The 24,811-nt window shown below is 39.3% G+C and overlaps 1 protein-coding gene across 1 annotated transcript; it reads left to right on the top strand.

Annotated features, from left to right (window-relative positions):
• The first annotated feature begins 2,452 nt into the window (after positions 1-2,452).
• LOC145479767 (phospholipase D1-like) lies at positions 2,453-23,120 on the top strand. The gene is made up of 29 exons (XM_081458213.1): positions 2,453-2,579; positions 3,670-3,905; positions 4,553-4,745; positions 6,147-6,494; positions 6,744-6,839; positions 7,968-8,006; positions 9,193-9,306; positions 9,445-9,483; positions 10,648-10,758; positions 11,051-11,134; positions 11,664-11,745; positions 12,572-12,682; positions 13,563-13,662; positions 13,908-13,999; positions 14,087-14,288; positions 15,153-15,271; positions 15,852-15,965; positions 16,559-16,666; positions 17,235-17,323; positions 17,770-17,825; positions 18,014-18,121; positions 18,533-18,600; positions 18,688-18,757; positions 19,223-19,296; positions 19,569-19,642; positions 20,251-20,323; positions 20,632-20,679; positions 21,743-21,802; positions 22,135-23,120. Exons 2-29 carry the CDS (start codon positions 3,776-3,778, stop codon positions 22,297-22,299), a joined length of 2,967 nt encoding a protein of 988 aa, XP_081314339.1. The 5' UTR covers positions 2,453-2,579; positions 3,670-3,775; the 3' UTR covers positions 22,300-23,120.
• The last annotated feature ends 1,691 nt before the right edge of the window (positions 23,121-24,811 follow it).

Raw genomic sequence — 24,811 nt, 5'->3', positions numbered from 1 at the left:
CTACCGCCATTGACAATCCCATACAGTATATAGAGGCATTCCGACTGCATACATCATACCTGAAGACGGGAAGTTCTAGAATCTGGGACTGGGAAATCCTATGTCTCCAGAGCCCTTGGTCTCGTTCCAAGGCTTTGCCAGCCACGGCGAAAAGGGCTATGGGAACGAGAATGATATGTTCACTATTTGAATGCTTGTTTCCTTCCCGAAATTATCTGCTGGTTTATATCCACGTAAAACCCTTTGATTACAACATGATATGAATGCCACTTCCGGCAGGAGCCATAATCGGGGACGGAGACCGTAAGCGCGCGCCATTTCTAGTATTGGGGTTGTCCCCATGATATGGGACAATAATTCTGTTTTTAGAACAAATTGCGCCATCGCCTGAGGCACACGCGCGTACATGCTGCGAGGATTTTTGCGGATGTCGCGCGGGGGAAATGGCGTCCGAAATTCCCGAAATTTTGTCATGTTTTTGGCCCACAACTCAACGCGTTTACGTCTGTTGGAATTTTGCTTAAGTATTTTCGTCGTAAGCTGCTCCAGTTTGAGTGAAGTAAGACAGTATCGAATTTAGGTATGTTCCGCTTTAAGCTTAGATATGATATCGCTGACCAAGTTGTGTTCCGACGGATGCTTCTTTTACATGAACTGTACATTACTCCACTCTAAGTTTCACATATGTTGAAGATTAACAGCTCTTCCAAACCACAGCAAAAAACTAGTTGTATGTTTGGATATAGCAGCGTTTCAGGACTTCAAAGTTTCCCTCCTCTTGCCACAGACTTGCGAGGATTTCGCCAGAGTCTATCTCGACCGAAAAGTAAAAGAAAAAAAGTAATTGCAAGTTTGAGTTTCGCCTGAATTGTAAGCAACGCTTCATGTTTTATCAAGGCCCAATAAGCGACAATAAAGTTTATGTCTGTAGATGCTGCTCAGTTTTGTTTGTGTAAAAATAATTGTCTGTTGTCGATGAATAAGAGCGCTCGCCGATGCGTGTTTTGTACAGTCAGTAAAACATGACAAATTGGACTTCCCACTTTTGTGAAAACGTACATCGAACTCATATAATATCTCTAGTTTCTAAATATGTTTAAGGTTGATAAATGTTTGAGAACATATTAAAAGCTCAGCTGAAAATATGTGAATACAGCAGAAATAATCAGCAAAGTTACGATGACGCTTTCTTTAATCAACTCGAATAACGATTTCGATTTCGTTGGTTGAGTTATCAAAACTCCTTGTCTATTTTGTTTTCGCAGTGTAAAATTTCAGCATGTTAAAGAAACACTCATGATGTTAGTAGCCTTTTGGCGTTCGTGAAAACTGTTGCAGCATCTCGGCACAAAAGACCACGAAATAAATCTTTGTCAAGGTTTGTTGACAATTGAAAACACCGACTCGGACTTGAAAGAGCGCGCGCTGCACTATGCAAATGAGCTACTAAATGTACGCGTCAGACTTTCCTTTCAAAAACTTTTGCAAACTCGCCAAGCAAACAGAAACGATAAGAAACTATCAAAAACAGGGTTTGGTTATGATTAAGCGTTTTTTGGGAAACTCACAAATCAACTCGATACCAGAGTAAAGAGTTTTCTTACATAACTTTTCTTCACAAAACAAACGAAAAACTGACGCGTACAACTAGCGCGAGCAGATATTATTCATTCACAGCGCGAAAAAAAAATTAAAAAACTCACCTTTTCCATTAGCTCAGAGCATAAAACTACATATAAGAGTCCTGGTTCTTATTCCCTGCCATCGCTGTGAAAAATCTGCAAGAGAATCTCGCAGCTCTCACCATTTGATCACTCAACGTGACAACATCCGCGCGAGAGCCCCCGACATGTGCGCGGATCCGCGCGGATATATGACGTCAGGATGGCGCAATTTGTTCTAAAAATAGAAAAATTGTCCCATATCATAGGTGCGCGCGGATCCCAAGACTTACGGTCTCCGTCCCCGATTATGGCTCCTGCTTCCGGTCGATATTTCTGTTCTATTTTATTACCTTTATTGAAAATTATCTTTGGAAGAGTTCGATCAGTGCATATTCACAACAAGGAAACAAGCGTTTAAGTTAGTCGAAATCTTTTTTGTCCAATTATTTAGCCAATCAAGATATGCTATCCTTTCCCGGTGCGCTCGCCCAGGCGCTGCCCGAGGGCAAAGAGGGACCATTGAACCGGCCTGGCCAGGTAATGGTAAGTGAACCAGAAACAGCGAACGCCTTATGTCAGTCTTGCCAACCAAGAAGAATTGTTTTTAGTGTGCTGGTGGTGGTGCGGATGCAATGGCCAGGTGTGAGGGAGGATGGTAGCGATATCACGCAAGGTTTTTCAAGAAGCGTTGTGTGACAAATTGTGTACATTTACATGACAATGACACCCGCTGTCCCGTGAACATTGCAGTGAACCTACTCTCGATAATTTTTTTTTCTTCCAGGTTTATTTGTCGTCACCTGAGCGACATCTGAGCACAAGATTCTACGTGTAAGCAAAGAACGCAAACATACATGATTTATCAGTGCTTATACCGGTGAACTATATCAGTATTTTGTCTTGAACGATCGGCAGGTGAGAGAGATTATTTGCTATTGATTAGCTGGCGGTTATAAAAACATAGAATTAAAGTTAAACTCAGCTACCACTGGAAATCTGTATGATTTTAACTTGTAACTCTTAGAATATACAGAGAAAGGAAATGTGTGACTTGCCGACGACAAAGGGGGTTGAAAGGGTTATCTAATACAAAGATAAGGGACAAGATGGTAGTTACTTCAGAGGAGTTAGTTCTGCCAACAACTTCCCCAGCTAATTTGCATGCAGTGTTGTCTGATGTTTCAGCCGGATGTCCAGTTATCAGCTCTTTTGTATTTAAAGTACACGTCGGAAAAAGCTTAAGTTTATTTTTAAATATGTAAATCTAGACAATCAATTGAGATCCATTTAGAGGTTTGCTCTGTAAGTTTGTAACTTAAGTGCGAGTTCGATTTCCTTGCTAAATGTGTATAAGCTTAATATTCAGCTCCGATAGTGATCTTTTATGGTCACTTTCGCGTAATTACAATGCTAATAAGTTTACGGCTGTTTGGCAGGTATTTAATAGCTGACAGTCATACAGAATTTCTCTATATTAATACCTAAATGTCAAGATAGTTTCAGTCAGTTTTACATACAGATTGTGCAAACTTAGCAAGTTTAACATTTATACATGTTAATAAAAATAGATCAGCTCAGCTCATGAAACTGAAATTAACTGGGTTAAATATAGCGAAAGGTAATTTGAAGATAAATATTTCATTGCTTCTTTGCATCAACTTTTTACAACAGGATATTTTTGCTGAAATTAACTAGACTATGATATGAATTTCTGAAAAAATGTTTTAAAAAACATTATAAGATAGATAGAACTCTGTGTGCACTCTGATTGGTCAAAAGCTTGTGTTTTATCAGAGTAAAACATAGAAAAAGAATGTGTTATTGTTTTTCTTCAGATTACCTCTATATCTTAAAGCAAATGAAGAAGCCTAAGCTGTGTATTACACTGTGATAAAGCACTCTGGACATTTGAAAATGTTCAAGAAATGTAGAAAACACTCGCCTGCGGCTCCATGTGCAATGAGGCATTTTCGTAACTTATGTTTTCATTTTCTTGGACATACAGGTGTTGAACTGTTCCTAATATATTGACAGAGCTGAGTCTCAAGTTGATTATTCTCTAAGTTCCACCAGTCAGACATTACCATGAGCTTTTCCTGACCAATATATATATGGCCAGTCCAGGAAACAAGGAGCTTTCTGTCTCACAGTCTGAAAGTGAAGTGGTGACTGAGGAAGAGGTTGCTCTCATGACATCTGGAAGAGATAACTTGACAGTAGATCAGGGGAATAACTTCTTAGGTACTTTTTTGAAGGATATAAATTATATGGCAAATGGACTTTGAAAAAAAAAACAGTCATGTCTCATGTAGCGTGTTACTCTAACACATTTTATGCCAGTGGGTCTTGCCATTTGATGCACACTGAAAATGATTATGTTAAAATTTGCTATATCTTGTGAGGCTTGGATTCAACATAGCCACCTGCCACTGCTTTGCTTAAATCTATGAATGAATAAAAGAAAAATAAATAAATTACTGGGAAGATGAAAGGTGGTATGGGTTAATGAACAAACAAGATTTAATCATTAAATGACCAAGAACAAATGAATGATGAGTACAATAGACCATTCCCGAGTTGGCTTTTGCTCCTGTGTCAAGACGAGCCTTCTTGCGAAACCATCCATATGAAAATGAGTTCCACCTACAGGTTCATTTTCATGCAAATGAAACTCATTTTCAAAGGAAAGGTTTGCATGAGGACTAGTTTTGAAACAGAGGTACAAGGTAACTGTGTTACGGTTGTTATAAATTATATAATTATTCCTTCATCTCATAATTGTGATGCCATTACTGTAACTGCTGAATAAAGAGTGTATTTCCGTCAGTTATGTCATAATACCAATGATATTGTTTCCATTAATATGTTTTGCATGTTTTCTACAATAGACACTGGCTCAGTATGTATCAATTTACGAGATGAAGAGGATGATTTCTTTGATGGCAGCAGCATCACTTGTACCTATGATACTCAAGATGGTGTAGCTCACAAGAAAGGAGTGTTTCTTCCTGGACTGAAGGTTATTGCAACCATTACTGATGTGGAACGTGCACCAAGAACACATCCATTCAATCCTAACTTGTAAGAAATAATTAAATGTTGAATAATATAAAATTCAGTGTTTACCGTTAAGTTTAGTTTTGAAGCAGAAATGTCTTCCTATTCATAGACACAGTAGCTGTGGCTTTTAACTTTGCTTGTTGGTCTCTTAAACATCAAAATGCCAAACCCAGAAATAACACCATGAGGGCCTTCTAAAACATACATGTAACACCACTTGAGGCATAAGTAATTTGTGTTTATGCTCTTTAAATTTGAGTCCTAAGCTTTAAATTTTCAGAGGACCAGTCTATCATTGGCAAAATCACACTAGTGGTAATGTGATAATCAATAATAATTATTATAATTATTACTAAGTCTAAGTTATTGCTCATTATTATTACTAATTTAACATAATTATAAAGTAAGGATGATTTCTGGGTGTTAAAAATGAGGCAATCTCATAGATATTGACATCAGATAATATTGAAAATTAGGTCAGTCTTACATTTTACGATATTGCACAAAGCAAATCCAATCTGTTTAATTTCCTCTAAATGATCTTTACCCATCCATGCCCCTTTTTGGCTTTTCGGTGTTACTTTTGTATTCTGCAACAGTTTTACTAGACCTCAAATTTAAAACAGACTTAGATCATTCCACTGAAACAGAACCTGAACTGAGATTTTTGTGAAACTTTGCCTATTGATTGTTTATGTTATAGGAACTTGAATTTTGAAATAAAAATGAGGGGTCCCCATGTTCATTTAGGAGCAACAGCACGTTTTTACCCAATAAATCATTATAATAGCACCATGATTGTAGTCACGATTGCTTGCTAAATTCACGTTTCCATCAATTGTTTTTTGTTCTACACTGAGAATTCGTCCATATTTAAATTTTACTCAGAGAAATTTATCACTCAATTCAAAACAACAGGAAAAAAATGATAGGTCACCATACTTGTGTGCAAGAAAATGACAATTTACCTCTATAGCAAGATCCAGTGGTAAAGAAAAAGCTGCCATTTTTTTAATCCATACGTGCTAATCATGCGTGAAATTACGCACAGTAGGGATGCACAATGCAATACTGGGGAATGACCTTAAGAAATTCATTCCAAATAATTAGATGTGTATAATTTTAGTTATTAATAAGTATAATTGCTTTTTTAAATTAACAAAAACTGGATAGGAGAGAAGTTCAGTGTAGGTCTAAAAAGAGGTTATTTCAAGAATCACCATTACCACACTCACAGATGCAAAAATAGCATATTCCAAGCAAATTATAATCCTCTCCCCTTTGCCTGTCTCACCAAACCTATTTTGTGATTCCTTATCTCCCCATTAACAGCAACCTCTAAGCATAGGCAGTCATGAAATTAAATTGTGCAGACAATGTTTTTCTCTTGCCTTACATTTCAATGCATTTGATATTATCCAGATACACCATTAAGCTAAGTCATGGCAGTTTTACTTGGGTGATCAGGCGTCGTTATAAGCACTTCTTAAAACTTGATGCAGAGCTATTCCTTCACAAAGTAAATGTGCATCGGCACACCATAAGAGGGGAGCATAGAGGAGAGCATCACGCTCGCCTGCCAAGTCGTCACTTGCCCAAGCGACCTGACATGTTTACAACAACAATCAACATGGACAAGAGAATAAAGTCTCTGGAAAAATACCTGCAAGTGATTCTTGACAGCCCAAACTATCGTAATCACAAAGAGACACTGAACTTTTTGGAGGTCAGCCATCTATCCTTTCATTTTGATTTGGGAGAGAAAGGAAGGTAAGGAGAGTTAAGCACTACTGCTCTAAATGTCCTAAGTGCTGTCCGTAAAATTTGGTTGTACTGTACATCAGGGCAAGAAAATATTTATAATTAGATATTAGTAAATGTTGGACATTATGTTTACTGGTATGAATAGATTAATATTTATTTTGTAAGATGAAGATCGAATTGCATCATTGACTTTTAAAATATGCAAAGACCAGAATTAAAGGTTAATTGCAATAAGGTTCTTGTGATTATTTATAGGGAAGGTATCCTGAGAAAGCGAGCAGGAGGTCATCGGTTTCCAGCAGGTTGCTGCAGTTGTTGTGCAGGACTTTCTTGGGGAATTTGGGACAAAAGGTATGGCTTAATAGAAAGAAATAATGTTGAAATGTATTAACTTAGGAAGGATAACATTACACAACCATGACACAGATATTTTGCTGTGTCAGTGTTTTCTCGACCTTGAACTTTCAGAGAAGCACAGTCATGTCCTAACGTACACAACAGTGGCAGATCTAGGGGAGGAGCCCGCCCCCCTTATTTTGAGTAAAAAAATTGCAGAAGGAAGAAAAGCCCTTAAGATGAGCAAAAAAAACCAGCCCCCCCCCCCTCCCCCCCACCCCTCTTAGCTCAAGGTCTGGATCTGCCTTTGCACAGTGCATGTTCAAACCATACTGTACCTGACTGATCAAGAGGTATAGGAGACTTGTGAAAACTGAAGGTTGGTGATAATAATAAACTTAAGGTAATTCCTCTGAAATAAAAGTGACAATAGATTTTTGTTCAAACTTTGTCCACTGAATATTTGTCATATGATAACTTCAATTTTGAAATAAGAAAGGGGGGTGCCCATGCTCATTAAGGAGCAGTGAGGCATTGAAAATGCCCCATTTTGGCATTATTTAATGCTTATTATAAGAACGCATTCCCAGTAATTGTAACATCTTTGTGAGCCTGGACTCATAAGAACACGCATTAAACTACAGTCAATACATTGTGTCGGACACAAATAAACGTTTTAAGTTTGATTCAGACAGAAAGCTAAATCCTTGGTTAAAAATTTGAGCCAAATTTCTTGACGTGGTTACCGACTGCTAAATAGAAAAGACCACCGTGTATCTGTTATTTTTCTTATTTATTCAATTTTCAGCAATAGAAATTAGATCAGTCTTTTCTCACGCAAAGCTTATGATTAGTTGATTACAATGAGTGGAAAAAAAATTGGGGTGCCCGTGCTTGTTGGTGAGCTAGAGCCATTTTTCAACTGACAGAGCTCAATATCAAGGCAAATCCGTCATGTTTTCAATGTGCCCGTGCACGAGCACGTGCTAATGACGCCATAAACTATGCGCAGTAAGGATGCGCAATGCAAATGTGAGGAATGACCATAAGGTTTTAAACAAATACAGTGATGCATGGCTATAATATGTTATTAAACCTGTACATGCTTTCATTGTTCTAATTTGGGACTAATTTTTTTTACAGGTGGCTGTTGGTGAAAGATAGTTTTATTGCTTATGTCAGGTAAAGAAATGCCTTAGAAACCTCTAAAGTCAAATGAGTAGCTACTGTATAGGTATATATTCACAGGTCAAAGTATTTAAGCTCTGTATAGAAATGACAGGAGGCAGCCCACACTTCACTTTCAAGCAATTTGGGTCGTAGACCCATGTAGAAACTTACCTGAACCCATACTCAAAAAGAAATGTTAGACAGGCATTAAATAAATGCCTTTTATCTTGTCTTGGGCAAGACACTTCACTCTCACAGTGCCTCTCTCAATTTTGAGGTCCGTACTGTAAGTTACAGATGGTTACAGTTTGAGGTCCGTACTGTAAGTTACAGATGGTTACAGTTTGAGGTCCGTACTGTAAGTTACAGATGGTTACAGTTTGAGGTCTGTACTGTAAGTTACAGATGGTCATTTCTATTTCCTTCAATTTATGGCCCAAGTGCGAAGTGCACACGTTCAGAAAACAATTTCTATTCATGTAGAGTTCATGGCTCTAAATGACTTACACATACAAAAGCAAAAATGATTAATGGGAGGCACGGTGGCTCAGTTGGTTAGTGCGCTCATCTCTGAATCAAGTGGTCTGGGTTCGAGCCCTTGCCGGGGACATTGTGTTGTGTTCTTGGGCAAGACACTTCACTCTCACAGTGCCTCTCTCAACCAAGGTGTATAAATGGCTACCAGCAAATTTAATGCTGGGAGTAACCCTGTGGTGGGCTAGCATCCCATTCAGGGGGAAGTAGAAATACTCCTAGTCCCTTCATGCTACGGAAAACAAGATAAGCTCCAGTCTGATAGGCCACTTGGCTTGAATGCAGACTTTAACTTTTTACCTTTTACCAATTGAAAATGATTGTAGGAGGTTAGCACGTTGTAATACACAATTTAAAGTAACCAAAAGTTTTTAACTTTTACTTGCTATGAAGGTTGAGATTAGAACACTTTACAGTAAATCATGAAATAGTTTGGCAACTAAAACAGCTGTCCATTTTGGGGCGCCATACGGTAACAGCCTGCTAAATTGACCAATCACAGCACAATATTTGAGTATTTGAGAGAAATTAATAAATGTACAGTCATAGTAACTGATTTTAGTCATCAACCCAACTTAATGAAAGTAATGTCTAGTGTTTAACTTGAGAAGCAATGGTATAAAATTATTATTCTGTGAGAGGAATGTTTATTGTTGTAAATTAGCCCCAAGGATAAACAAGTCAGAGGTGTGGTGTTGATGGACAAAGAATTCACCTTCAAGTATGGAAGGAAACAAACAGGAGTGCGACGAGGCTTGCTGATTCACAACCAGGCAAGGTGAGATAATTAAAAGTAAATGTAAATTTACATGTATTATTAAATGCACAGGGAAGGGAAGTGGCCCATTCTCTTTTTGCTTTAAATTTTTTAAGATATGACACTCTAGTTAACCTGATAAAATTTCCAATTTTGTAGGCAACTGCTTTTATCATGCTGGACTGAAAGGAAGGCAAGGTACAATCAAGAAACTCCTCGTTTGTTTGCTTTTTTGTTCCTTATGTTTGACCTATTCTTGACTGATGCTTCTCAAGCTCATCATGTTTAAACAAAGAAAGTTACAATAATTGCAATATTATTATTATCATTATCATTATCACTGTCATTGTCATTGTCATTGTCATTGTCATTGTCATTATCATTATTATAAATTATCATTACTATTTTTATTGTGCAACTGAATATATGAAAGATTGTAATTATATTTGAACTGCAGAGGAATATATGAAGACATCAGTGATCATCACAGTTATATACACCACTTGAGCAGCTGTTAAATTTATGCCTGAAATAAATTCAGGCCTGAATGGGATTTGAACCCATGACCTCTGCGATATCAGTGCAGTGCTCTACCAAGTGAGCTATCACAGCTGTTTAAGTTGTGTACATTAACTGCAATGATTATTGAGGCCTTCATATCTTTCTCCACAGTTCAAATATATGCATGATCTTTCATATATTCACTTGCATTCTTCATCATCTACAGGTATATTACAAACTCACAACATGACCAGCTCCCAGTTGGCTTGATAGCTCTGTTAGTTGAGCACTGCACTGGTATCGCAGGGGTCATGGGTTTGAACCCTGTTTCACATAGGAAAGCATGTACCAGCAAGTCACGATTGGTTTTGGTTTAACGCCTGATTGGATGAAAAAGTGGCACGGATGTTTTTTAGGCCAATCATGAAGCATAGTTAAGCAAAACCAGTTGCATTTCAACACTCAAATGAAAACCGCTCAAAGGGTACAAAATGTAGCTTCCAGTGAATTGGGTAGCACAGTCACTACATGCCAAACTAGATGGTTTGAACCCAGATTCACAGTGCTGAAGACAATTTGACATTCTGACTACCTGATTGGAATAACTATTCATACTCAAGTAAAATAGCTGTTTGTTAGTCAACAGTTTTGAGTCCATAAAGCTTATTGATGGTGGGTTTTGCAGTGCTCATGATTATTTGTTGTCAGTGTAAATTCATGTATTTTAAGTCATGGGTGAGTCTGTCTCAATGGGATTTCAGCTGTGTCTGAATTCAAAAAAGTAAGTAACGTTAACTTCAAGCTTGAAATTTAAGTAATGTTTAATTAATAGATTATTGCCTTATTTTATAACACCAACAGTGAATGGATGAAAGCAATTGTTAACATTATGGCAACAACAGGGGCAGACTGGATAAAAGAACATCCTCACGGTTCATATGCCCCTGTCAGGGAAAACGCTTTTGCTCAGTGGTGAGTCAACTGGGAATAAGATAAATTTAGTGACAATGTCAGCTGGTCTGGACAGTAACAATTAATGCAAACCATTACAGGTAATTCATTTAGCACAGTATGTGATGGGGCAACGGTTTTCATTACTGATTGTTGCACAACACTATCTTGAAGAGTTATTGACATCAAAGCCTTACCATTATGCTTTGATTTCTCCACTATCGCTCCAAGTGCGCTTAACAATGATGTTTTCAACATGTGTTTTCAATAGCACAGGGTGCATCATCGATGTTTATTCCTGGTTACATTGCAGGTTTGTAGATGGAGAGTCATACTTTGATGCTCTGGCAGATGCTTTGGAGTCTGCAGAAGAAGAAATCTTCATAACTGGCTGGTGGTAAATGTGAATTTCTCACAGCACTGAGTTTACTAGAGTGGAGCTGGTCCTCTTGCCGTTAACTTTATAGCAGGATTAATATTGCATAATGTTCAAAATAATAAAGGAGATTTAGTAGTGAGTGAGACCAGTGTTAAGTCTGTACAAGCTCTATTTTATACGCAACCATGACCATGATAGAAGGTGCGTTGGGCTAAAATGGTTAGTGTGTTGGACTCCGGTTCGAGTAGTCCGGGTTAGACCCCTCCTGCCGGTGTGTCCTTTGTTGAGATGCTTTACCCCCACAGTGTGTCTCTCCACCCAAGGTGTATAAATGGTACCAGCAAAGTAATGCTAGGGGTCAAGAGGGAGTAGGAATACAGTTAGTCGCTTCATTCGACGGAAACTGTAGATATGCTCCGGCCTGGCGGGCCCATTCTCGCCCATTGAGTTTCATTTATTCCAGACAATTGTACTGCATTGTACATATTTCAAGTTTGATTAACTATTTGTTCTCTGGTAATTATGATTATTACTTTGTCTTTATCAGGGTCAGTCCTGAGATCTATCTTCGCCGACCGGTCACTGCTGGCCATGAGTGGAGACTGGACAACATCTTAAAGAGAAAAGCGGTACTTATTTACTGAGTCATTCTTTTAAATTATCTATCGTTTTCCAATTATTGCTTGCATGAGTGCATCCGTACGCTTAAAGATGAAAGACCATTTCCTTGACGTGTCTTGCGAAAACCGGAGTTAAAAAGAACTTCCTTACTCTTGACTTCTGCTTATAAGCTTAGCACTACCTTATCATTGATTAAATATATTAGGGTGTATTTGTAAAGCGTTTGAGCACATAGTACAGATTTCGAACAGTCAGGTGATGTGGAAGGATGTATAGTTTGGTCTGAACTGGTATGATGCTTAGAAAACATTGAGTGTGAATCAACTGATGATTTTCTCTTACGTGAGTGAATCTCAGCCCAGGAAGGAAAACTCTGCTGTTAGGAAAACATCAGCTATAAATTATAATCCATCAAATATTTTCGCTCGCACGCGATTGGTCTACACGCGTCTCGTGACTGCATATTCCCCACTGGGGAATGTCCGAGTGATATTCTCCAATTTTCAAAACTGCGCATGTTGCGAAAAATATTTGAAGGATAATAAACACAATAGCCTCCATTTGGTGCGAAAATATGCTCGGATATTTGTCCTTGGACATTATCTGTTCCTCAAAGCTCACAGTTTTCCTCAAGCTACTCTCTCGGAAAATTGTGCGCTCCTCAGAACAGATAATGTCTGCGGACAAATATCTGAGCATATTTCCGTGCCAAATAGAGGCTGTTGTTTATTTATCCAAAATGGAATCGGATTTTAATTTCAACAATTTGGTGGTGAATGGAAGTTCGTTATGTAAAACAGCGTTAAAAAATATTTCATGATTTTTTTTTTGTAGGAGGAGGGAGTGAAAGTTTATGTTTTGATTTACAAAGAGGTGGAGCTGGCCCTGACACTGAATAGTGCGTACTCTAAAACAACGTTGATGAGTTTACACCCAAATATAAAGGTGAAGTTCAGTGTAATTAGAAAGATTTCAATGCAAATGTGAGTCTTGGAGCTTTTACATTCATACAGGTTCATTTGGTTTAGCCATAATTATTAAATAAGGAGGGCAAAGGTTTTTCTTTCAACAAGGGAACAATGAAGATTACAGTATTCTTCTCAACAAAAAGAATCATTTTGGAGGAGAGTTGGAAGATAACTTGTTCCAGAATCTCAGTCAGTGGGGACGATCGAAAAAGCGGGTGGGCGACGAGCGGGGTCTGGGAGAGAAAAAGAGAGGCTCTCCCGCCCTTTCTCTCCTGGATCTCGTTCGTCGCTGATCCCGCTCGTCGCCAACCCGCTTTTTCGATCGTCCCCACTGACCGAGCTGGAACAGGCTAGGTGGAAGAATGATGTGAATAGCTCTGTTGGAGAGCTAACTCTCGAGAAATGGAGTAATTACTTATTACACCGTTGGTAAGTTGAGATGGTGGTCATGCATACAGCCTGTATTTACTACCAAGGTCACGAGGGCGGAGGCAGCCTTCATAATCGTGTGCATTGAGATGTCTGGATTTCTGGATTTCTGGATTTCTGGATTTCAGCGTTGCTTGCAAGTTGTTGTTTATGACATATGGATCGTTTTGTTTTGCGGTACACGGAAAACGGCGCCTGTTGGAGCTACTCGTTTCTAGTTCAGGCAAGCCATAATTGAAGAAACCATTCGATTTAGGATTTTAGGACCTAACAGTGGCTTAATTTACCATTTGAAAAGAGCCACCCTCTGAATATTCCTTTGAATATAATTCAGCACTTTTTCATAACCATACCTTTGTGAAATGTGTGGCAGCAAATCAACAATAATCTTTCTTAAGTCTGGCACTTATTGTATGTTTTGGTTTCAGGTTTTGCGCCACCCAGACCACCTCCCTGGGTCGGGTGTCATATATTGGGCTCATCATGAAAAGGTAGTGGCTGTGGACCAGAAGATAGCTTTTATTGGAGGTAAATAAATATCCATGTCAAACCTTCGCATGGCATAGTTATTTAGCTGGAAATTCTTTGAAATTCTGACACAGTTATTGATCAGACTCTTGGACAAGACAGTGCAAATCTTTAAATCACCTGATTCCCGTAGAAGCAATTCTTCAATGCCTGATTTATCTCACTTGAAATATTTTAATTAGGAGAATTTGGTTTGATTTCTGTGATTATTTTTACTTCTGAACTCAAACTTGGTTGTGTTTTAGGTCTTGATCTTTGTTTTGGTCGCTGGGACAACTCTTTACATCGACTTACCGACTTTGGATCCGCGATTCGGCCTCCACCCATAAACAAAACGGTAATTAAAAATCATCTTTTCAATGTATTTCATGAAGGCAAAAGTTGAAAAGGCATTTAATGTGTGATCATGTTACTTTGCAAACAGGAGCAAGAGATCAGGAAAATTGGCGCGATGATTGTAGAAGGAACACTTGAACAATTAAATTTGCCGGTTTGTCCAGACTTCAAAGACGGAGGAACAGTTGAGCTGGAACCAGGAACATCTGGAGGAAGTAAAATGTGGCTTGGAAAGGACTATTCCAATCCAATAACCAGGGATTTCTTTGACGTCCACAAACCTTATGAAGGTACTCCGGGCTTTTTAATGGCTTTCGATGTTTTTTAAGCTTGATGATTGGTTCAAGGAACACGTGCAAAGTAGTCTGACGAATGAAAGCGCACGTTTTGTTTGTGATTGGCTGAAAAGCCGCTTGTTTTGAATGGCAATGCGCACAGTGCAAGGTTTTAGATCACGAGAAACGTAACCAAAACAAAAAGGTAATTGCTTACACCAAGACAATAATGTGCTATGGTGTAAACTCTTGATGGGGGGGGGGGGGGGGGGGTAGTGTATCTGCTTATATGACCGTTTGTATACTACTTCCCTCTTCTCCCCGGCTCTCAATGCCGTAAGGAAAGTAAGGCTTTATCATTCATTTCCCATCCTCTTCCATGTTGCTAAAACTTCAACCGTCTTCAATGATTGTCACCGGCATTCTCCTTACTAGTATTCAGCGTCGGATTCACGATAGACGCTTTTGGCTTTTGGCTTTGGAGTTTTGGATGTCTTAAGTTTCCGTAACAATCTTATTTTAACAAGAGTGGACTACCAACCTAACCCAACCCTCAGCCTGGAGCACCAGAAAATCATCTGCATTGCGTCTGGTCTTAACCAGTCGACCTTTTCGGCATGGATGGCTGAATCAGGCGTACAAGACTCCAGCTGACATAGTTCAAGGGGTTATTGACGCACAATCCGCCCCTACCGCGATAAGGTGTTGACCTCTTAGTACAGACTTTTGTGTATTTAAAAGACACAACAGCGCCATGTTGGTTCGACTTATTGAGGTTTTGTATCCAAAGTGGACGTTCAGTGTATAGATAAACTTTTATAATTAACTAGATTAACTATCTATATGTTTATCTTATCTATCATGCAATTCCTTTTTTAGACTCTGTTGACAGAGGTTCTGTTCCTCGAATGCCGTGGCATGATGTTGGCATGCGAATGTTTGGCGCACCAGCGAGAGACGTTGCAAGGCATTTCATTCTTAGATGGAATGCTACCAAGGTAAATTTCATTCCAGATTGAAATTAAGAACTGGAAAATTCATTGTTGACGAAGGTAAATTCGAAGAAAAAAGTCTATACATAGGGTAAAGGGCGTCGAGACACACTCAGAGAGTAACGGTTAACATTAAAAGTGACGAATACTTATCTTGTAACTTTAGAACAGTTTATAGTTACTGTGTGAGGTAAGTTTATTGTATTTCAAATGAGGAAATCAGGCCGAATAGGAACGAATTAATGCAGTGTGTTCGATGGAAATGACCCGAGATTACTTCACTCTGGTTTCAGGCCAAGCATGGACGACTACATGCGAGTAAAAAAGAATTCGATTTAGTCTTTGCAAGGAAGAACACCGCAGCCAGTAACATGCCTTACGGCTGACCGGCGGCGCCATCCCCAAATCCAGCTACGAACTTTTTATATATTTCTGGGAATCTAATCAAATTTTGCAAAAATGAGAAGTATTGGTTATTCTAGAAACGTTGATTACCTTTACTTCGCTGCTAGTACAATTGAGTACTATTTCTTTCTCTTTCCCTTGTATTTGTTTCATGATTACAACGTAATATATATTTTTCCAGATTGAAAAATTCAAAATAATTCCCGACATACCTTACCTGCTGCCGAAGTCATACGCAAAACTTACAAACAAGAGACCAGCGGCAGCAGACAGTGCTAACATGGTGGATTGTCAAGTTAGTAGCGATCTTTTGTGTCACATTTCCAACTGAGCTGACAGCAAAAGTTAATCTGTATAACTAGGTAAATCGTAAACCACGTCAATGAGGAAAGAGTTAAGTAATGGCGAGAGGAAAGGGACTGGAGAGATTTTTTGGAAGAGGGCCGAGGGGGTGGGTGGAGAGAAGGAATCAGGGTGTGTCTGTGATTAATAACATAATCTTTATTTACCCACCATATCCATCTCACAGTTTTAATATATACTAGGCTAACTATAGATAGTGATTTATCATGATCATGATCATTATCATTATCATTATCATTTTTATCATTATCATTATTACTATTACTAAAAGTGTTTAAGATCGATACAATGCTACGAAAAGAAGTTAAATTAATGGCTTGCTTTGCTTCAGTCAAGCGACAGACTATTCCACGAGAGAGCTCTTCTCCTTTCTAACTTCTGAAACTGAACCATTACTCCCTATTTCAGCCGCAAAAGGCATGAAAATTGTACTTTTATTGGGACCTATCATGTTTTCTCAAATCTTGTCTGTGAAATAATTTCTATCTACTGCTAACTTTGTCGTCTTTCAAATTATTTTGTTAGATTCTCCGTTCTCTATCTACGTGGTCAGGCGGTGTCCCCACAGAAAGCTCCATTCACGAGGCCTATATTCAGGCTATTGAAGAATCTAAGCACTTCATTTACATCGAGGTAAGATAGTGCAGTTATCAGACGCACAGTGTGGAATACCTGGCACGTGGTATTATCATTATTATGATGAATCTTGCGAAAACTGAACTGAACACTTTCACAGTCGGAGAGTTCGTGTGATCGACTTTCAACGAGCAAAGAAACAAAAGCAAACACGAAACGTGAAGCGTTATAAAACTGAACTCAAAGTTTACGCAAATCCAGACTGAATTAGCTTTTCCCTGCTGTGCGCAATGCAGCCATGATCACTACTAAATTACTGAACATGTGATCATTGTTCTGTCAGTAAAAGAAGAGACTCAACCATCCTAATTGTTTTTCACTCTTTATGGACCGTTTCCAAATGGAAGTGGTTTAGTTTACGACGTTTTCCAGACACTGTACTTTCCCTTCCCACCCCTCCGTTGTGTCTGGGCCCTTACCAGTGTTTTCGGCCGAGCACGAAAACCCTCAAGAGCTCAAATTGCCCATGTTCCCGGCCTTGCGCTTACGAAAATGTCAGCGTATGAACCGCGACGCCTGGGTACGAGGCAGTGATCTCCGCAACTCTCGCTTCATTGCTTTGTAGAACCAATTCTTCATTTCTTCTCTGTTCATCGACAACATCAAGAATGAGATCGGTCAGAATCTACTCTGGCGAATAGAGAGGGCGCACAGGTTTGTTTTCAGTTTTTCCTTACTTTGTCACTTAAATTTCTACCCTGTATTCAGCATTTCGACAACTATGTAGACAATTTGTCGTTGGGGCATTAACGGAATAGAAAACGTGTTGCTGCCTCTAAATCCTCAAGAGTTTAATACTTATATATCACTCAAGACGTGATCTACAAGTATTGATCCGACTCGCATTTCGCAAGGAATTGACTTGGTCCGTTTAGAATAGAAAGAATGGAATCCTGCACGTTTTTTACTATTGAAGCAACACTCTCAAGAGCAATGTTCTATAACTTCGACAATTGTGAAGCAAATTAGGAAATGAAGGGTTAAGACCCTGACTTCAAGTCAAAGCACTGCGGCATTGAAAATCCTTCTAAAACATTTCTCCTTTTAAAAAGAGATCGACATATACGGTTATTGTAGTATTTCACCATTTTTATCAACAGAGAAGGTGAAAAGTTTAAAGTTATTGTCGTCATGCCGCTGCTTCCAGCATTTGAAGGTAAGTCCTTTATCAGTGGACAGCCGAGACAGCGAGTAAGAGAAGGCATGTGGTGTGTATGAATTACTCAATTCTTGAATCTGTTTGGCTTTTTACAGCCCGTACTTATCACAAAATAAACTGAACAGCTCAGGTTTTCGATTGCACTTGTTCGAGCCCAGCATACATTTTTTGTTTGTTTTTTTTAGGCGAAATTGGCACAGCCAGTGGTCGATCAATTGGTGCTATTACTCACTGGAATTGCAGATCAATTTGCCGAGCATCTCATTCGCTGCTACAGAGATTGGCCGAACTTGGTAAGTTGGAAAAAATTTATTTCTTTTAGGTGTTAAATTAGGTTGTATTGTACTATTTCCCACTGGGATAATCAGACCTTTATACACCACTCGTTGTGAAAATCAAACCACTTGACGCCTGTTCGAGGCTGTTTTTTCCTTATTAAAAATATCTTTGTCTAAAATAGCGTGTAACATTTTCTTACATTCTCTGGCTTGTAACCCGTATTCAACGTGTCTCAGATTCTTGTTAAAAAACACTCGATTGCTGGCGGCTCCCTCCACTATTTGTTGTGTCATTTGTCTCCTTTACTTATCATAGAAATGTTTTTTATACGGCTGAGCGAAGCGGAAGAAAATAGAACTGTGAATTTAGCTTAAAAACTGCACGAAACGTGTACTTTTTATTTTCAATGTTTTTCTTGTCTTCAGTTGGTGACCCCTCCAAGTATATTTCATTCTATGGACTGAGGACTCATTCGGAAATACACGGAACGCCCGTGAGTGAATTACCAGTATATGTGTCTTTTCGTATGTGATGAAGTCCTGAGTCTGTTGCTTATTTACCTGTGTTTGTCTGATTGTAGGTAACAGAGTTAGTTTATGTTCATAGCAAGATGATGATTGTCGACGACAACATCGTAATCATTGGTTCAGGTAACTCAACGTCTATAACAACATGTGCTTTATACTGACTCCTACCAGAGAACTAAGTACACAGAACAACGTGCACACGAAGGTTATTACACGAGTCTCCAATATCTGTGTTCACCTTTAATCACCTGAATTTACGTACCACTTTGCCATTCTCACGCGTTGAACCCTCTCCTCACTTACGCTGACTCACCTTTGAGCAGTCAGTCCACAGTGGCTACGCTGACGCTCGACGAAAACTTTTTCGCTTGAACACCGGGAACCATAGATACTTAGATGTTCAAGATATGTTTTCTTCTGTTTCAGATGTGCGGCTTTCAGGAAAATTTGATCTTTACAACTTACCAATAACGAGTATACCGCACAATGAAAGGCTGTATGTTGCAAAGTTCTGGTGTCCGCAATATTTTTTATAATGATGTGAGTTGGTTATAATTCCTGACTTACACTTTGTTTTGTCCATCTCAGCCAACATCAATGACCGCAGCATGCTGGGAAAGAGGGATTCAGAAATAGCTGCTATTATAAAGGACAGAGAATTTGTAAGTTTCAAATCTAATCTTCACTAAATTGTATAGTTCATCCAGCTGATAGCGAGTATCAGTAGTGGCATGGGTGGTGAGAGATACTTTGGGCGTAGTTTCTTGCCCAACGGAAAATTCCCTGGAATACAATAGTAGGATAATGGCCAGAATTTAAAGCCGGCCGTTCAGATTCGATATCCAATGCGCTATCCATTTGATGTCCGCTCATCGCACGTGTTTTTGTATGGCCGTTAATTTCGAATTATAATGATCGTTAATTTCTTTACCAGGTACCGTCAGTTATGGACGGTAAGGAGTACCAAGCTGGCCAGTTCGCCTTCAATCTGAGATCACGGCTCTTCAGGTAATGTTCAGCGTTATCGGCACGTCACAACAATAAATTGTCAAACTGGCAGATGGCAAGCAAAGCGCAATTTTCCAACAAGGGCGTATCTTGATGAGCGTACAGATTCTCAGAACTAAAATGGAAAGAAATGTACGGAACTCAGCAATGAGAATTAACATTTTGAGTTTGAACTAAAGACGCATTTGTACCTGCAGTTCTTATTACAGTCAAATAACAGGCGTCAACGAACACCTTCCGCTGACTTACTTGACTCAGCCTTAAACCCTCTAAATCCCATTAGAACATATGTCGTCCATAAGAGATCTCCATTTTTCCCTGTCCTTGGCAACTCTTTTCAGCTGAAACAGTTTGTTGTGCTTCAGCCTCAGTCGATCTTCTTCCGTAGGTAGACAGCTAAGTGGACTCTTAGTCATGATTTCAGCCACTCACAAACTCCACACATGTAACTCATAAGCGGACACCTGTCCTAAGTGACTGAATTTCAAACATAAGTGAAAGACCTCGAAAGCGACTAAGTCGGAAAAAAACCCTTAAAACTCAGTGCGTTTCGTCAGGTTGTTTCGATTTGAAACACTCGGCAATCACTTTGCTTTGTTATTTCTCAGAGAACATCTTGGTACATTGGATTGTCCTTCAGATGAAGACATAAGGGATGTTGTTTCAGACAGTTTTTATGAGGTAACCTTAGCAGAACTCAGTCGACTTCTTAAGTTATTTTGTTAGCTCTTTCTAATTCTTATTTACGTTCTGCTGGTTCGGTTCCGATATTTGCGTGACGTGACTATTGAGGAAAGTTGTAGCTTTGATTTAGACAAACAATTCACGTCACAAGCTTGTCGGAATCGTCGCGTGTGCCAGCTGTAAACAAAACTCGTAACATCTAAGCATCTACTAAAATGTCTTATTACTTGCGTTTATTACAAAATGACAAGAAATTGTACTCTAGGCACAGGAGTTTGAAAGATTTGTTTTGTTTCTGAAAACAGGATGTTTGGATGGCCACAGCAAAGAAAAACACAGAAATTTACGAGGAGGTGAGAAGTGATTTTGATGCAGAACTTCTTTTTTAAAAGATGTGTTGGCCCTCAGACACTTCCTCTGGAAGTGAAAATTCTGATTCCCCCCTTGAGATGTAGCTTTGTCACAGCCGGACATAGAAGTGAATCACAAATCAAGAGATCCTTGAAGTTTGGTTTTAACAAACTTAGCCTTGAAACTGCAACCGAGATAGATAGAAGCGACGGGAGAAATACGAATTGCTGTTTGATTTCCAATGGCTGCCCCTTTCTCTCCTCACCAAAAACCAAACCTAACAAACTTGTTTTGCTTGTACTACCAGCTTTAAGGTGCGTAATGTTAGAACTAAAAAAAACCGTGACAAAAGAGAAATAAATTAAAATGATGATACTCTCGCAAAACAGGGAGAACTTGATCAACGTTGCAGAAAGTTGCGTGTGGTGCTCTGATTGAGAATCGTGTCGTATTTCGCTCCTTGTTTTCTTGCACTATGCTCATATCCAGATTTTTATTCCGTACCGGTAAAATATTAATCTATGTTTAGCCTGTTATAGTAAATTTTATCATTCCCGTGTCAGTATATTTCACACCGCTTTGCTAACTAGAAACTCTTTATTGAACGAACATTAAAAACAGTAAATAATCAGACAAAATTTGCAAAAAGAAATAAACTGTTGTATAGGCCATTGTACAGTGAGGCTTCGCTTACATTCAGCTCCTGATAAGCCTGATAAGAAAGATGGCTGATGCGTCTATAATCCACCATAACAGCACCATTGAAGACCAGGAACGGCTCGTACACAATCGAATCAGCAAACCATTCTCCTTCCGCACTCGGCCCTGAGTAGTTCGGTATTGAACTCTGCTTCAAAACTGACATCAAGTTGCTTCCTTTTTGTGAAGACGTTATGGATGGACGGGCCTGTAGGCAGAGCTTAGAGAGTGGAATGTAAAAATTCACCATCTTTATTCACTCATTAGAGTTATATTCCTCAGAAGTCTCCACGTGCCTCTCAGTCTCCTCTTGAACTGCCTTCCGAACACGGTTCTCACCGAATTTGATTATTTTCTCTTTCGAAGGTGTTCCACTGCATTCCAACTGATACTGTACGCTCGTTAAGCGATTTGAATACTTACAAGGTAAGTTGGATAAAAGAAAAGTTGTCTCATGATTGACTGTACTAACTGCATACAAATAAGGCAACAGAGTGGTTTCCGATGGAATCTCGCATAGTATGTTCGTTCTTTATAATTTTCTTGTTTACCACAAGCCCTGTGAGGAAAGCTCGTGCAATGCATTAAACATTAAAAAATAAGTCTCGTGGAATTTACAATTGAAAGAACAGTGTCTTTTCTTTATTTTCAGCGTTATCTATTCTAAGTTTGAAATTAGTTTGAAACAATTTATCCATATTTTTGTGTAACAGTGTTTACATGTAACTCAACAAGTTCCTATCATGCTATCATTTCAGAATCTTAAACGCCTTGCTGTGGAGGACCCCGGAGAGGCACGTGCTCGTCTGAGAGGCGTCAGAGGGTACCTAGTGCAACTCCCCCTACGCTTTCTGGAGAAAGAGGACCTTCGACCTCCTGTTGGAAGCTCAGAGTATTTTGTTTCAGATGGTGTTTTCACGTGAACAGTTCTTTTAGTATTAAATTTTATTTGCCTCGCTGTGATCGTACCGAACCAGGGAATCTTGGAAGGTTAGCAAAGCGTGTTCATTGGATCTTAGGAAATTTATGAAATTGATCACAAGTTACGGAAGAAATGAAAAAGAAAAACAAGAATCAAACAGACTGCTTCCACCACGGTAGCACTTAGGGTTAGGATGATCTATTTTGGTGCCCGTCTATTACTAATATTAATTGGCTAAGATTTCTAGTTAAACAAGGCTAAGAGCGTTTAAGAGCTTAAACCCCGGCCAAACGATCGCAACATTTCAACGCAACATGTATATCGCAACATGTTGTGTGTGTTTGGCCACCCTGTTGCGACATGTTGTGTGTTGTTGGCTCGAATTTGAAACTGGTCAAATTTTCCATGCAACATTTGTGGAAGTTGCATTATGTTGTAGTCGTTTGGCCAGGTTCGTAGGGCATGGGCACGAGTTCGATTTTCAATACCCAACATGTCGCAACACGTCGCAACAGGGTGGCCAAACGCGCAACATGTTGCGCTCAACAATGTTGCCATATGTTGTGCCGAAATGTTACGATCGTTTGGCCGGAGCTTACAAATGCTGGGCCAATGATGTTGCGATATGTTGTGTTGATATGTTGTGATTGTTTGGCCGGGACTTTACGGCTATAAGCGCATACAGTTTTTCAACCACGCGACACCGGAAATCGTTTACGGATAGTGTATGTCCCATCCTCGGAGACCTAGGGGTAGCTAGTCGGGAAGACGCGATATTTTCGGGCAAAAGTTTGCTTCAAGAGCGAGAGAGCTCGTAGGCAGTTACTCTTAGCAGCGTTTGAATTCCTTCAAGCTGATTGACTTTTTCTGGCCAATCAGCAAGAAGGCCAAGACGGATGACTCTGTCGCCTTCTTACACGAAGAGGTTTGCCTCATCCGTTGTCGTGGTTGCTTGCCCCGCGCAATGGGAAGATTCTCGTGGAGAGTTTCAGGAGAGCCGAGGAAATCGTAAGCCGTAAACATGGGTGTTAGGAAACAATACTTTTCGATCAATTTTCTCGGCGGACTTATAGAAGGTATATCGTAAATTTTTATAGCTATCGTACGCGTTTTCTACGGCACTGTTGATGGTGGCATACGAAGCCAGCCGATCGTTGAACGACGAGTATTGTTTCTTTACGTCGATGCTACAGCTACGATTTTCTCGGCTTCGTTAAATCTTTTTTTTCTGAAACTCTTCACGAGAGTCTTCTCGTTGTACTGGCAGAGCAACTACGAAGATCGATGAGGAAAACCACTCTGTGTAAGACGCCCGTCTTGACCTCCTCGTTGATTGGCCAGAACTTTTTTCTAGCCAATCAGTGGGAAGGAATTCAAACGCTTCTGGAACTGGTCCCGTTAGAGTAAGTGTCCAGGGGATCTCCCACTCTTGATGTAATCTTTCGCCCGAAAATATCTCTTCGTCCCGAATAGCTGTCCCCTGGGTTTCCGAGGATGTGAACGCCCGTCCACATGAGAACAAGAAAAGCAATCGTTAAAATTCGTTGTAAACGCGGGCGCACGAGACTGACATTAAATCTGCATTGAGCATGCGACCTCACGGCAGCAGTTGTACGTTTAGAAACGTTTAAAAACTTATAAAAAAATATTCCGTTGCTGTGATCGTTAAAAAAAGTTATTTACGTGTGGACCGAAAGGTGCAAATGTATAAAAACATATTTAAGCGTATACATATGGACATGGCCTAAGAGAAAGAGTTATTTATTGCCGGGGCGGGGGGAGGGGGTATCTTTTGAGACATTTAATTTAAAAGAGAATGAAATGGGTTTTTTTGTTTTAATCGTGGGATCTAGTTTTATAGCTTTTAAGGCAGTTCGTTTTTACAATACATTTCCATCAAACAATTTCAGTCTCTCGATGTACAGTAGCTCTTTTTTTAGTCGAAAACGAAAGCAATTTTTCAGTCAAGTTAGTCTTACTGTGAAATGGAGATTGCGAATAATACCTAACCCACAGACCGCTAAGCTTTTCAAACAATGAGTCAACAATCTTCGCGCATGGCATTTTATGTTCATTAGTAGAACTCGACATTCCATGGACATCTTGTACAACAATATTTGAAATAAAGTAAATGGTCACGTTATGTTGAGTTCGCTATACACAACAGCTACAACAAGCTCGAAACTTTAATTATTTGACAAAATGTAACGTAACCAGTAAAAACTTAAATTGTGTGACATGCGAAGTCTTATCCCGGACAAACGTTCCAGATTGTTTACAAAGTGTCACAGCGGAGATTAGAAAATGAAAAATAGAGTGATATTATTTTCAGTCCTTCACCATCGCAACTGAAATTAAAAGCTGCAGGCGATTAAGATAGATTTTGATGAGTTTTATGTTAATTTTATGGTCGCTATGCACTTATAGGAAAGAATCACACGTATCGCGTTTATATCAGTTTTCCCCGAAGAGTAAAAGAAAAAAAGAACGCTTAGTCACCAACGCCTATTTGA

This window comes from Orbicella franksi, chromosome 2, assembly GCF_964199315.1.
Source record: "Orbicella franksi chromosome 2, jaOrbFran1.1, whole genome shotgun sequence".
Classification (NCBI taxonomy): Eukaryota; Metazoa; Cnidaria; class Anthozoa; order Scleractinia; family Merulinidae; genus Orbicella; species Orbicella franksi.
The sequence above is the reverse complement of the archived record's forward strand: the minus strand, read 5'-3'. Positions and strand labels throughout refer to the sequence as shown.

Excerpts from the sequence above, each read along its gene's own strand:
- LOC145479767 (XM_081458213.1), top strand. The coding sequence starts at position 3,776 with ATGGCCAGTCCAGGAAACAAGGAGCTTTCTGTCTCACAGTCTGAAAGT. Across the intron at positions 19,297-19,568 it reads TTATAAAGGACAGAGAATTT|GTACCGTCAGTTATGGACGG; the intron begins GTAAGTTTCAAA and ends TTTCTTTACCAG. Across the intron at positions 19,643-20,250 it reads CTGAGATCACGGCTCTTCAG|AGAACATCTTGGTACATTGG; the intron begins GTAATGTTCAGC and ends GTTATTTCTCAG.